The sequence below is a fragment of the Juglans microcarpa x Juglans regia genome, chromosome 3S (assembly GCF_004785595.1).
Source record: "Juglans microcarpa x Juglans regia isolate MS1-56 chromosome 3S, Jm3101_v1.0, whole genome shotgun sequence".
Taxonomy (NCBI): domain Eukaryota; kingdom Viridiplantae; phylum Streptophyta; class Magnoliopsida; order Fagales; family Juglandaceae; genus Juglans; species Juglans microcarpa x Juglans regia.
In genome coordinates, this window is record NC_054599.1 from 6,129,375 (window position 1) to 6,143,569 (window position 14,195).

The 14,195-nt window shown below is 35.7% G+C and overlaps 2 protein-coding genes across 2 annotated transcripts; both read left to right on the forward strand.

Annotated features, from left to right (window-relative positions):
• Positions 1–2,321: 2,321 nt before the first annotated feature.
• LOC121257589 (IAA-amino acid hydrolase ILR1-like 5) lies at positions 2,322–5,882 on the forward strand. The gene is made up of 5 exons (XM_041158656.1): positions 2,322–2,816; positions 2,929–3,054; positions 3,760–4,074; positions 4,470–4,598; positions 5,134–5,882. The coding sequence occupies exons 1-5, from the start codon at positions 2,454–2,456 to the stop codon at positions 5,509–5,511; spliced, it is 1,311 nt and encodes a 436-aa protein (XP_041014590.1). The 5' UTR covers positions 2,322–2,453; the 3' UTR covers positions 5,512–5,882.
• A 3,858-nt stretch (positions 5,883–9,740) lies between these two features.
• LOC121258857 (heavy metal-associated isoprenylated plant protein 9-like) lies at positions 9,741–11,936 on the forward strand. Its single transcript, XM_041160384.1, has 5 exons — positions 9,741–10,124; positions 10,242–10,425; positions 10,501–10,673; positions 10,800–10,890; positions 11,248–11,936. The coding sequence occupies exons 2-5, from the start codon at positions 10,413–10,415 to the stop codon at positions 11,688–11,690; spliced, it is 720 nt and encodes a 239-aa protein (XP_041016318.1). The 5' UTR covers positions 9,741–10,124; positions 10,242–10,412; the 3' UTR covers positions 11,691–11,936.
• The last annotated feature ends 2,259 nt before the right edge of the window (positions 11,937–14,195 follow it).

Sequence of the window (14,195 nt, forward strand, 5' to 3'; positions counted from 1 at the left end):
ATCCTCAAAGAAATCTTCAAAGTCTACCAAAGAGAATGTCTTAGATAGACTTGACAAAAAAGATTTAATTAAATTATTTGAACAACAACTGTCAAAGTCCCTGAGCAATAATTCTGAAGACGAAAAGAATTCAGAAGCATCTTCAGAGGCTTCATACAGTAACATATTTGGTCATGATCGAGAAGATACCCCAAGGTTATCCGATGATCGACCACTATTTGAGTTCAAAGAAGACTGGCCAAAAGAGTCCTCTTTGATTACATTTGTCGACTCATGTCAAAAGCAGCAGCCCACAGAGACAGCTGGAAGACACAGAGAAGACCGAATGATATTTTGTCATCTTATGCCGAAAGCAGCCGCCCATAAAGACAGCTGGAAGACATAGTGATGATACTTTTGTGCCCGTGCTTAAACAGTTCTCACTGTTCACTCACGGATTTACTTTTACTGTTTTACTTTAATAATTGTAAACAGGAACTCCTTGTGCTATAAAAGGAGAACCTCATTCTGTGCTTAGGCTGAAATCATCATTCGGAGAAACCCCTTCTATACTTTCTCCCTATCTTGAGAACTCCTAATTTTTGTAAGTGCAAATCTGCACTACCTTATTTTGCTTGTAAGAAATGTTGGTTTGGACTTTAGCAACAGACATATGACTGTAAATAATGTTGTGTTAGATAGAAGGGTTTGGCTTTGAATACCTTATCAGTTTCTTTCGGTCAAGAGTTCAGGAGACAATACTCTCTACTCGCTATGTATAAGGGTAGAAGCTTCTTTGATATATTCTCTGCCTATGTTGGATTGTATTATCTGCCTATGTTGGGATGATTTACTATTACCAATGGATTGGATTGTGTTGGATTGTATCTGTGTCTATGCAGCAATCATCTCCGTTCTTGTATGGTTGATAGGCATTTGCATGTAAAGTTGTTATACATAAATGCAAAAATAATCAACTTCTGCTCTTCATGTTGAGTAGGCAGAATTCATGACATTAATTTCTGTATTTGATGTGCATATTTGGTATCAGAACACATGTGAGAACTTCCTTCTTCCTTCTCAATGGCCACACCCTCTGCTTCATCTTCCACCACACAAAATCTCAACCTCCATTAAAGAGTTCCACCACCAGCCCCAATTCACTCACAAACCTCAATCACCATGCTTAAAACTTAACCCTGACATTTCTCTCTTATGGACAGCACAGCTGGTCCCATGCCTCGAGAACAAAGCAATCTTCCGGCTATATTATCAATGGTGGTATGCAACCTACTCCTCTCTAACATCTCTGCCTCCATCTCTCCAGCTTGTGAAATGGGTTAGAAGATTATTTAATGGTATATCCATTGCATGCTAATATATTCCCAAGTTTATGCTCAAACAGTAATATAAGCACTTCTGTAAATATCATCATCAATAATTTGGACCAGCTTCGTTTTTTTTTTTTCCTTTTTTTTTTCTTTCTTAATATCGAAAATCCATACAGTGTCAAAAAGGGTCTCACAATCGCTCTATTTTATAGCCAGCTGCTCCCATAATATGTCTTTTATATTATTATTTTTGTATTTGTCCCTTTCAAAGAACATGGACCATCATTTTTCTTATCTAAAATCGCTGTCAAAAAAAAAAAAAATATATATATATATATATATATTGCCAAATGTGGTATTTTCTTTAATTTATTTGTGTACTCGTATCTTTATAGATATATTGAATATTGCTATATGCAATCATAAATTAAATAAGTTTAATTAGCACATTCTTTTTTAAAACAAAGTATGATCTGCCATTAAAATATATATATATTTTTTTTACATAGATTTCAAATTTGTTTATTTTGAATATGTAGAATTTATACACTCTAAAATTGTATAAATTATTTCATATATATATATATTCATCGTAAAATCATAAATTGAAACTTACTAAATATAAAAATACTAAAAGATAAAAAATATTATAAATATTTTATACGTAATTTTTACCAAAATATCCTATTTATTCCCGCCTGAATTGTTAATAAAAATCGAAAATTTCTTGGTGCCCACTTATTGAAAAGTTTGAAATGAGAGATTATATAGTGGTTTGGAGTTCGAAAAACTTTTTACTTTGGCATTGGAGAAATTACTTTTTAATATTTTATAATTTAATGTATCACATCAACAACTCTTAACTTTAATTTTATAAAATTATCTTTATTTGAAATTAAAAAATAATAATTTTAAATACTTATTTGATATTTCACTTAGTTTTATTTTGAATTGAGTGTCTTTTATGTATTTTTTTTTATGGGTATATAATGCAGCAGTTACTATAAAAGGAAACCGACGCGCGAGTCAACAGTATCACCACCCTCATCGTGCTGATGTTGAACTGTGACAGATGCATAGGTTTCTGCAATTTCCTCCGGTGACAAAAATCAATTTTCCTGGCAATTGAAGCCATAGTCGTCCATGGAATTGCAGGCCAAGATGGATACCTTCTTGGTCTTCCAAACTCTTCTTCTTGTTGTGCTCCTGACGCTCACTTCCTTTTCTCCAATCCAGAGCTCCCAGGACCCTGATTACGCTGAACAGCTTCAAAGCTCTGCCCAGCAAGACAAAGATTGGCTGGTCTCGATAAGAAGGAAAATCCATGAACACCCAGAGCTCGGTTTCGAAGAACACAACACCAGCGCTCTCATCCGCAGAGAACTCGAACGGCTTGGCATCTCTTACTCCTACCCATTTGCCAAAACCGGCATTGTTGCGCAGATTGGCTCGGGTTCACCCCCTGTTGTCGCTCTTCGAGCAGACATGGACGCCCTGTCTTTGCAGGTAAATGAGCGATATCCAGAATTCCACTTTGTTTCATTTGTTCGAGGCATTTTCTGTTTTAAATGTAGGGTTTTGCTAGTTCTGGGAATATTTCATAGCGAATGTTGTGTAGGAGCTTGTTGATTGGGAGCATAAGAGCAAGATTGATGGTAAAATGCACGGGTGTGGACACGATGCTCACACGACAATGCTACTTGGAGCTGCTAAGTTGCTTAATCAACGGAAAGACAAGCTCAAGGTTGGTATTATATTGTAATATCAGGATCTGATACTTTCTTACGTTAATACATATGTTTTTCTTTTTGGTTAAAAAAGAATGTTTTCTACTATTAGAATAGCAGCCAATAAAATTAAGCGGGGAGTTATTTTTGTTGCCAGTCGTAGGCATCTCAAGGGGCTTACTGACCTTTGTTTAGTTGTCAAAGTGCAAGAAAATTTTGGAAGGTAATTATCTAGTGTACTTGTTATTTTTGATAGAATTAGATTCGCATAAGAGAAAGGACGATTGAATAATCATTTCACTATTGTAACTATAGGTTGAGGAAACAGATGAAGAACATGACCTTCAAGAAACCTGGATGATGCTGGAATTCCTACCAAATATCCCATTTTAAAAGAAAAAGAAAAGAAAAAGAAAAGGAAATAAATAAATGAATAAAGAAATACAGATAAAGGCTATTGCGCCTTGAATTTTCTTCTAAATGCCACAGACCAATTGCATATTTTGTTGTTTCAGTGACAAAACTAGTTAAATTTTAACATACCCCCTTTTTTTTAATAAGTAAACGATCCTATTAACATAGCCCCTTAAATTCTATCAATTTATAGCTTCCACCAATCTGTTGACATTCTTCAATAATTCTAGAAGAGGTGGTACTCAAACTTGCCCAACTAAGCTTGTACACATGTTAATCTAAAACCCCTTTTTTGTCTGATATTGAAGGGAACTGTAAGACTTCTTTTCCAACCTGCTGAGGAGGGAGGTGCTGGTGCATCTCACATGATAAAAGAAGGTTCCCTTATTGATGCTGAAGCGATATTTGGAATGCACGTTGATTACACTCTACCCACAGGTAGTATAGCATCTGTTTCAGGGCCTGTTGCTGCTGCTGCATGCATCTTTGAAGCAAAAATAGTAGGAAAAGGTGGGCATGCAGCAAATCCCCACATAACTGTTGATCCAGTTCTTGCTGCATCATTTGCAATTTTGGCATTGCAACAGCTCATCTCGAGAGAAACTGATCCCCTCGATAGTCTGGTATGCCCTATGCTCAGTCTTTTCAAGTAACCCTCTTTAGAAGAAGTCCCACATTTTGGATGTGCCCTAGTCATGGTTTATGTACTTGTTGGCCTTTCCACCTGGTACCTTAATCTTTTCGGTTGGATGCTTTAACATCTCAAGTTTTAAAGCCTTCATCCACAACGGTTTATATCTTCCTCTATTCTCCTAATCTTATCTTTCAACTCCCATACTGTACCTTTGGTACATTTTCATCTCCATTACTAACTGTAAGAGGAAGTCTCCATGCCGCTTGCTTGTTGTTTTCAAAATCATTCAGGTGTTCAGTTATGCAAGAATGAAGTTTATGGTGATTTTAAAGTGTATATAATATCGAGTGTGATATAATGGTAATAGTTAGTTTCTTGCTGAAGGTGCTATCTGTTACTTACGTGAGAGGTGGTACTGCATTTAATGTTATTCCATCGTATGTTGAATTTGGGGGCACTTTGAGGAGTCTAACAACTAAAGGCTTGCACCAACTCAGGCGCCGGTTGATAGAGGTACCATACTATATACCTTAACACGTTTCACCCTTGGCTTTATAAAAGAAAGATTTTGCTGGTCCATCGGTCTACAACACAACTTAAGAAATGAATCTGTTAAAAATATAGATGAAAACCCTTTGTAGAATAAATTTTTTCGGTTATTTTTTATATTTCCTCAGTTAAATTCTCCATGCTGCTCTGGCTGCTATTTCCACATCTCATGGGAAATTGACCTTGATACCGGAGATAACATTGCCACTTTTCCACCTTGACACTATTATTTGCATTTAAATAGTGTTTCAAGATATACCCCTAGATGCAACTAATTTGTTAGCTTTTTGGAATTGTCTTAATCTTCCAACCACATTTATCCCCCATAGCATCTCTTCTATCTGCTTATAGCGTTATTGGCTTGGGCTTCATTCTTGTGATATTAGTAGCTCAAGGTGTCCATGGCAAACATATATGTTTCAAAGATACATATATTCAGTCAAGTGAAAGAATTGGTTTCTAAGTTTGTGATACCCATATAATTGGGGGCTGGTTATAGGTTATTGAAGGACAGGCAGCTGTATACAGATGTAATGCATATATTGACATGAAAGAAGAATATTTTCCACTATATCCTGCTGTTGTAAATGATGAGAGATTGCATCTGCATGTGGAGAGGGTTGGAAAACTTTTGCTTGGTCCCAAGAATGTCAAGGTTGACAATAAGATACTGGCAGGTGAAGACTTTGCCTTCTATCAAGAACTGATTCCTGGAGTTATGCTTAGCATTGGAATTAGAAACGATGAATTGGGTTCAGTTCACTCCCCACATTCTCCTTACTTCTTTCTTGATGAGGATGTCCTTCCAATTGGTGCTGCATTACATGCCGCCCTTGCTGAGATTTTTCTGAGTGAGCACCAACACGTCTTGGAATAAAGATTCAGAATATGGTGTGGATAACACAATGCTGATTCGATAATGCTGTGTGTTCCTAAACTTCGTGGATTCAAGGAAAGAATGCGCATATGCTTGTGAAGAATTTTAGCTAAACTTCATTCACTGTATATTACACTCTTCGCGCACACAGACCATATCCAGGTGGTTGCAAATACGGTAGTTGCTTATCAGAGGCCTCTGTATTTTCTTTGTATTGGATATCCGGGTTTGCCCAAGCTGGTTATAGATTGATTGGCAACTTTGTCTAGGTATATAATATATTATGTGAAATTGTGATTCGGGTGCCAGTGGCCCTTTGGCACCCACCTTGTTGCTTAGCGAAAGTGTTTCTGGTATAATTTTATCCCCCACTTTATTGTTCTCTAATTTATTTGATCAGACAAAATGAGAACTTTATCTGGGATGTCTCCTATCCCCTTGTCAATCGGCCTGATCTAGACCTAACGGTCTCCAATCCATTACAAAATCAGAAATGGGGGCTTGCATTCCCACAAATGTAGCTGCAAGGATTGCCACAAACAGTACATTCCACAATTTTCCAGGATATAAGAAGGGAACAATCTTATTCCTAATCTCATGATATGGGTCTCCTCTTGCTAGTTTTTATGTGTAAGTTTCCATGTTGCATATCTCTGGTGGGGGCAAGGGCACCTTGCAGATTGGGATAACCTACAGAAATATTGCTATTACTACCACTAACACAGTGGACCATGGTGTAAATGGCCCAGTATTGGACAGGTGGAGATCCACCCAACCTGTTCTCTGCCATGCAATGTGCATACATTGCACCCAAAGATCGAAATCACTTTCCAAGTCCAAACTCTTAAATCTCCCGTACTGTATCAAAACAAAGGCAAGTTTAAGACCACAAATTTTGACTAAAAACAAGCAATAATTAAGAAATACAGGATTTCCTTTACACAAAACAGGGCATGTTGTCTTTCTTTTCCACAATCTGTATATCTCTTGGACTGTACTCTCTCTCTCTCTCTCCACACATCAAGATTTGTAGTTCCATTTCAGCCAAGACATCCAACGTGACATTATTTCTCTTACTTTTAAAGAGATTTTATTTTTATATGACAATTGATTGATCTCCAAATTTCGCTGTAACCCTTTATCCAAATATTCCTTCTTCTTTACCATAATCTCTGGACATTGACATTCCACTGTTATCATAGCAGAAGTCGACAATTTCATCAAGTTAATGATCACTGTCGACCTAGCTAGCTTTCAAACCTTAAGCGGCCAGCATTATTAATGTTAGAGACGATGCTGCTTTGATCAGTTGTCAAAGAACATCACCATCTTAGCTCTACCAAGAACACTTCCCATAAATATAAGATAAAACAGAATTATCAGTACGAAATTGTGCATGCCATGTGCCATTGTGGTTATAATGAAAAAAATACTTCATGTTATGTTCGTTTCTTGGCCTGTTTAGTAATTACATATTCTTTCTTGGCCCACAATTGTCCTGTCCTCGACACTAATTGCCACATCCTTCAATGATACAGAAATGATTCATAATCCCTACGGTGTATACTTGAGAAAAAAAAAATGTATTTTTCCTATCAACAAAAGCTCGTTCTCCCAAGCTGAGACATATAAAAAAGAGTAATGTTAGGTATAGTTGTGGAATGTGTAAGTGGTGCCATGTAATCGTTTTGAAAAAGAGTGGGGTCTATTATTAAAAAATTAATTTTTTTATGTAGGTCCCGTATTTATTAACTTTTTTCAAAGTGATTACGCGGTGTTTGTGCACTCACAACTGCAAGTATAATTTCTCTATAAAAAATACAATTAATAATATATTTTGAGGAGATCATCATCGATAATTATAGTTGAAAGTTGTGACCATGACTCACATCATGATCAGCTAGAACTTGTATAGACCAACCAGTGGTCTAATGATCTTTCTGATCTTCAATCCTTCACCTTTTCTCATGCAAGAAATTAGAACTTGCAAGCAATCCAGTACTATAGCCAATGCCAGCAGTAGTACTCATGTCCTTTTGATGGTATTTTTGGAGAGAATTATTTGCAGGTTCTGCAATCATGTATGTGGGTGGGAGAAAAAATCATGCATATTTGGCTCTCAAAATATGAAAGCTAAATAAAGGGGTGGTTGAGTATGATTGCAGTACTTTGTCTCCAACAATAAATAAAAGTTTTTTGAGTATGGTCATGGCTTTATTAACTAGGCTTATAAAGCAATCAGTACCAGCTGCCATGAGAATCTGATCCTAATCAGCTGTGGGGCGTGCCCATGATCTATCAGATTGATCGACTCATTTATTCTAAATTTAATTAGCATATTCATCAATGCATCCATGCATGCAAAAGATGAATTAAAGATGATCTAAAGGAGGTGAACCTAAATTCTGATCTGAAGTTTGCCTTTGATCTTTCTGGCTGGACTTTTGTCACACTTTCGCATCAGAATTAAAGACGATATGTGTGTGTGTGTGTGTGTGTGTGTGTGTGAATTGGTTGGTGAAATTTCGTGTCTTGCCATGGAAATTAAATTTTTTAAGTGGTTGAGATCATGTTATCCCAAACCTTTTTTCAAAATGAGGTGATCTGATCAGTTAATGTCCTACGTACGTTCATGATGACTAGCTGATTCATACGCATGTCATGTTAACCTGTCCTTTCAAAGTTGGGAGGCCCGCCCCCGGGGGGGGGGGGGGGGGGGGGGGGGGGGGAGGGGTGCTCTTCTTTCGGTATTTTGTAGGTCAATTTCTTCATTTTGGTCCCATTTTTCTCTATCAAAAATCAAACTTTTGAGGAGAAAAAAGAAAACCAATCCCGAAAGTTGGTGCAGTTTGGTAAGCTGGTGGCGATATATCATGTTTAAGGAAACCATATTATCCCATCGCTAGCTATAAAACTACGTACGATTTGAGAGAAAGAAACACAGATCAGCATCATGCAATGGTAAAGCCAACAGGAAGCTGCTGCTTTACGATAACCCAAAATGCATGACATGAGCAAGAGAATGGAAGTACGTAGTATTTTATGAAAGGGAAAAGCAGATAGCTAGCCGAGTTGATTGAGCTGCTTTGAGGTATGAAGGACAGCATACAGCAGCCCACGTGATATCAACTTTCTATGTGTGTATGCATAGATTTACACGTAAAACCTTACACATCATGTTTTCAATCCCCACGTTTCATCCATCCCAACTAAAAAAAAAGTCATGGAAAATAATGTACTAAAAATGCTTAATTTGCTTAGCAACTAATTATGTGAAGGGGGAAGTAGTAGATGCTAAATATTAGATGAAAAGGTTGTTCTTCATTTTAAATTTTGTTACTAGAAGTGTTACAGAAACAAAAAGATCATATAAAAGTAAACTCACAAGCTGATATGATTTCATATATGATATGTTAGATTTACTCATGTATAATAAAAGTAACTTTATAATTTAACATATCAAATCAAACAATGTCAGTTTATGGATTTAAATTACTTTTATAAGATTTCTTTGTAACTTATTTCTCTTTTGTTATCCACAGTGACATATAGCTTGTTTTCTTTATATAATCAGTATTTTGGTACACAGCTAATGTGATTTTGTTTTCAGAGTGCATAATAGACTCTACAATTGTTACTAAATTATAAATTAGTAATTAGATACGGCCAAGACCGTCGAGTTTTAACTTTAATGCTGGATATATAAGGTTAGTTCGTGCAGTCATTTAAAAAAAAAAAAAAGTGAGACACATAGTAAAAAAAGTAGGATTTTCAAATGAATCCAACTTTTCTTAAATGATATGTATAGAGCTTGGATTTGTACGCTCTAGACTTGCATTGATAGTTTCTTTAATGAAAAGTATTATAGATTCCATAAAAATAAATTTGTAAATTAGTATATTTTCATATGATACATTAAATATATTCTACGTATAATAAAAATAATTTACAATTTAGTGTAGCACATCAACAAGACACGTCCGTTTATTTTGCATCTCATCTTCAATATTAAATAATTACCTTAGGTCAGAGTGTCTGAACCTAACTTTCCATTGGGTGTACATGCATGCCTATTTTCACGTAAGATGGCTACACGTCTGACGCTTCACCACCTCACGAAAATCCACCGGTCGGTGGGTGATGGAAAGTATTACTATCTTTTTCGATGGCCACTTTCTCTCTTTTCCTCTTTGGACTCGCCCATTTTTCTCTCCTCTTCTCTTCTCTTCTCTATAAATCTGCCAACCCTGCTACACTGCTCTTTCCCTCTTCTACCGTTCTACCCTAGATCTTCAGCCTTGGGGTTCGAAATAAACTTCAGAAACTAAATATTAAACTAAGCACCTCTTTGTACACTTGGTGGCACTGCATGTGCTCAGGAATCCCACAGTTTTCTGCTTTATTTGCTGGTCCTCCCACCGTCCATCCATTATACTTTCGCCTTGATCTGCATATATATATAAATATATATATAATCACTCTCATTTCATTCTTACCCTCCTCTCCCTCCTTCTCCTTTCCTTTCTCGTCCTTCAAATTCTTCCCTATATTTTAAACAACTTGAGTTTGATATCTCATTCTTGATTGAGAGATATGGGGAAGAAGCTAAACAGGTTATATTTTTGTATTTTTCAAGTGTTTCTAATTCATTCCCATGCGTTTTGACTATTTTCGGGCTGCATTTAATTTGTTCTAATATTGGTTGATTGTTTTTTATTTGTATATGGTAGGAACAAGCTAAGGCAGAGGCTCAGCCAGAGGAGAAGAAAGAAGAGAAAACAGAGGAGAAGAAGGATCAAGAGAAGCCAGAGGAGAAGGAAGAGCCAAAACCACCATCTCCTTTTGTCTTGTACGTGGACTTGCATTGTGTTGGATGTGCCAAGAAAATTGAGAAGACCATAATGGGAATTAGAGGTTCTCTCTCTCTCTCTCTCTCTCTCTCTCCCCCATTTTATTTGTATATTTAATCCTGTTTATGGATGGTATCAGGAGTGGAGGGGGTTGAGGTAGACATGGCTAAAAACGAAGTGACCATAAAGGGAATAGTGGAGCCTCAAGCTGTGTGCATGAAAATCATGAAAAAGACGAAAAGAAGAACCAAAGTCCTATCCCCATTGCCAGCATCTGAGGGTGAACCCATCCCAGAAGTTGTTGCTTCCCAGGTCTAATGCAGTATCTTTACTTAGAACTGAAGAAAAAAGTTCAAAAAAAAAAAAAAAAAAAAAGAAGTTCTCACTTTTTTACCAATATTTTTAACTCACATGCATGTATGTGGTTTTTTGCTCTAGGTTTCTGGATTAATAACAGTGGAACTCATTGTAGACATGCACTGTGAGGCCTGTGCTGAACAACTTAAGAGGAAGATACTCAAAATGAGAGGTACTATATATATAATATATATTAATGTGTAAAGAAATCATAAAAATAGTTGCATATACATCGATCATTTCTCGAGGATTGATTAATCTGGCTCTGTCTGAACTCTGATCATGTGGGCCGGATGTAATCATCTGGCTCCTAAGAATTAGTAGCTAAAAATTTTAGCAGGTTTCCATGTTCAACATGAACACCATTAATTTGCTTCTTCATGATCTACCATCATTATAATGAAAATCCAGGCCTAACTTTTGCCATTTCAATGCATCATCTATATATATATGCTTCCGAACAAATTCATGTGACATACGAAACTTGATGAAATTCATTAATATTATAAATGTCGTCTGCTTATAATAGGAGTTCAAACAGCCGTGACGGAGCTCAGTACTGGAAAGGTCATGGTTACGGGGACCATGGAAGCAGAAAAGCTTGTGGACTATGTCTATAGGCGCACCAAAAAGCAAGCTCGAATTGTACCACAGCCGGAGCCGGAGCCGGAGCCCGAGCCCGAGAAGAAAGACGAAAATAAAGAAGCCGAGAAGCCCGCAGAAGAAGCAAAAGCAGAAGAAAAACCACCAGAGGATGAAGAAGCTAAGAAAGAAGACAAGGTGGGCGGTAAGGAAAGCAAGGAATTAGAGGCAAAGAAGGAAGGAGGAGAAGCAGAAGACAACGTAGTCGTTGATCATGAGGAGGGTATGAAGAGAATGATGTACTATTACGAGCCAGTCTATGTGATGGAACGAATCCCACCTCCTCAGCTCTTCAGCGATGAGAACCCCAATGCATGTTGCATTTCATAATTAATTAATTATATCATCATTTTGTTCATTTTTCTTATGATATCAAAATATGCTGTGAGCCTGTGATCATATATATGATAATGTAAAGTGTTCGACATGAGCAGCAGCTAGCAGCACCAGTACCACCAGTACTACTACTACTCGTGATGAGAGTTTTTGGGAAGTTCGGGGTACTGTATGCATGTGAGGTCTCAAATCATTAATGTAATTAGATGCAAAATGATTAATAATATATATCATTCTGTATATCTTTATATGATATCATAGATCATACATGCTAGCTTATATATATATATATATGATGACCATGCATTCAATCAATCTGATTATATAATTAAGAAAATTAATACGTCCTTAATTTGTCTTTTTTCTTTGGTTATTTTGAATTAAGAAATGATTGTTGTAGTTGTGAGTGCACAAGTACCGCATAATCATTTTGAAAAAAATGAATAAATATGGGATCTACATAAAAAAAATTAAATTCTTAATTGTGGACCCTACTCTTTTTCAAAACGACTGCACAATACTTGCATGCGTATTCCACGACTGTAAGTAGCATTACTCAATACAGACAATTTAAATTATGACATGGGCCTAGCTGGCTAGTCCTTTATGAATGCAGTTGAACAGACAGTATGCAAATGTTTGATGCATATATCCAACTATATATATACTCATGTCATCAATATTGTATGGTACTGCCGGCCAGAGATATGGCAGGTTACAGAAGCAATCACCAAAAATCCCATGTGATATATATATATATATATATATGCTTTTATAATTTGTAAGCACACCTTAATATATTATAACATACACTAATTCCCATGATTATTATGAAGGCCGCCAGGATGCAACTTTTGTTTAGAATGTCAAGCTATTTATATAATCTACGTGGGGGAATGGTATTGAAGACAATACATGCATGACATACAAAGTTGAAGACAATACATGCATGCATGCAAAAGTTGTTTCCTTCTTCACTGTATTTTCCATTAGCTCTTTCCATCCCCCTGCATCTTTGGTTGGTTTTATCCAATTAACAGTTCAAGCTCAAGGGTAGTGGTGCAATGGTTCTCCCTTAATTTCCTAGCTAGCTAGTTCCTCTTCCCTAGCTAGTCATTTCATGATCTTTTTCCTTCCTAATTTGCCTTTTGCTTTTTTTTTTTTTTTTTTTTTTTTTTTTTTTCTTTTGAAGATCATCCAGACTTGATATGGAACTGCTAGCTAGCTAGCTAATTGTAGTGTACTCTGCATTCGCCTCAACCAGAGATTCATCTTATAGGCATGATAAGATCATGAAATATTGCTGTTTGAGCCAAGTAATTATTAACGTAACTGGCTTGACAAGTTTTTCCATATATAAAACTTTTTGAGATGGATTAATCTTAGGAATGATCAATGCAGGGAGCGAAATTATATAATTAATTCCAAGATACAACTTGATTGTCGACATAACTTGAAAATATATAGTTTAATTTGGACAATTAATGAATATAATATTGATATATATATATATATAATTCACTGTGAAAAATTAATTGAAACATGAACAATATGGCTGCCGGTCGACATGTGCATGCAACAAGTTAAGTGTGGGCACGATTGAGTGATCGATCTATGAATATCTACACAATATTCCGAGTGTCTCTCTTTAAAAATTGGAGTAGTAATATTCAATTCGGTCAGAGAATCTCTAATCTGTTGACACTAAATATATATATATATATATATATATATATTTATATCCATATATAGACTCATCATGTACGTTGATATATATGCATGGTACGTTACATGTCATAGCTAGGAAAAAAATCTCTTCAGGAAGCTGGAAATTTGTGTTGTATGAACGTACAAGTTCTGATCAATATGACTAGCTACTACAGTCACATAGAGATTTTATAAAAATAAATTTATAAATTAATTGATATGCAGGTTTAATTTATATGATATTATACGTTAAATGATCTATTTTATAATAAAAATAATCTAACAATCTAATGTATAAAATTAAATTACGTTAATGTATGAGTAATTTCTGTGAAATTCATGTTCGATTAAAGTATTTCTCAAAAGAAAAAATTTAGTTGTAAGCGATTCTGAGCACTAATACGCGCATCCATTTAATATGATTGGTCAGAAAGTAAATTTTATTAAAAAAATATTAATTTAAATTTAAAATATAAAGACAAGAGCATTAATACACATATTAATACATAAACTTGCTTATACACAACAAAACTTTCTCAAAATTAACAAACTGTAGGCAGGGATCTGCATGTCTAGCTAACTCTGTGCAAATCTAATGAAAGAATGCATGTGCATGGCGGGATAACCAATGAGCGCAGAAAACGAAGATGATGATGATGCCTCGATATTTACTTTAGCATATATAAAAATTACATGAACTTCAGATACATAAAATCGAAAAAAACATCATCATGATCGTCATCATCATCTTAATTTAAACTTGATCATCATGATTTCCCTTTAATTCTCCTT

Bases quoted from the DNA above. Each gene is read 5' to 3' on its own strand.
- LOC121257589 (XM_041158656.1), top strand. From the start codon at position 2,454: ATGGAATTGCAGGCCAAGATGGATACCTTCTTGGTCTTCCAAACTCTT. The intron at 2,817-2,928 runs GTAAATGAGCGA...AATGTTGTGTAG, and splicing joins TGGACGCCCTGTCTTTGCAG to GAGCTTGTTGATTGGGAGCA. The intron at 3,055-3,759 runs GTTGGTATTATA...CTGATATTGAAG, and splicing joins AACGGAAAGACAAGCTCAAG to GGAACTGTAAGACTTCTTTT.
- LOC121258857 (XM_041160384.1), top strand. The intron at 10,674-10,799 runs GTCTAATGCAGT...TTTTTGCTCTAG, and splicing joins CAGAAGTTGTTGCTTCCCAG to GTTTCTGGATTAATAACAGT. The intron at 10,891-11,247 runs GTACTATATATA...TGCTTATAATAG, and splicing joins GAAGATACTCAAAATGAGAG to GAGTTCAAACAGCCGTGACG.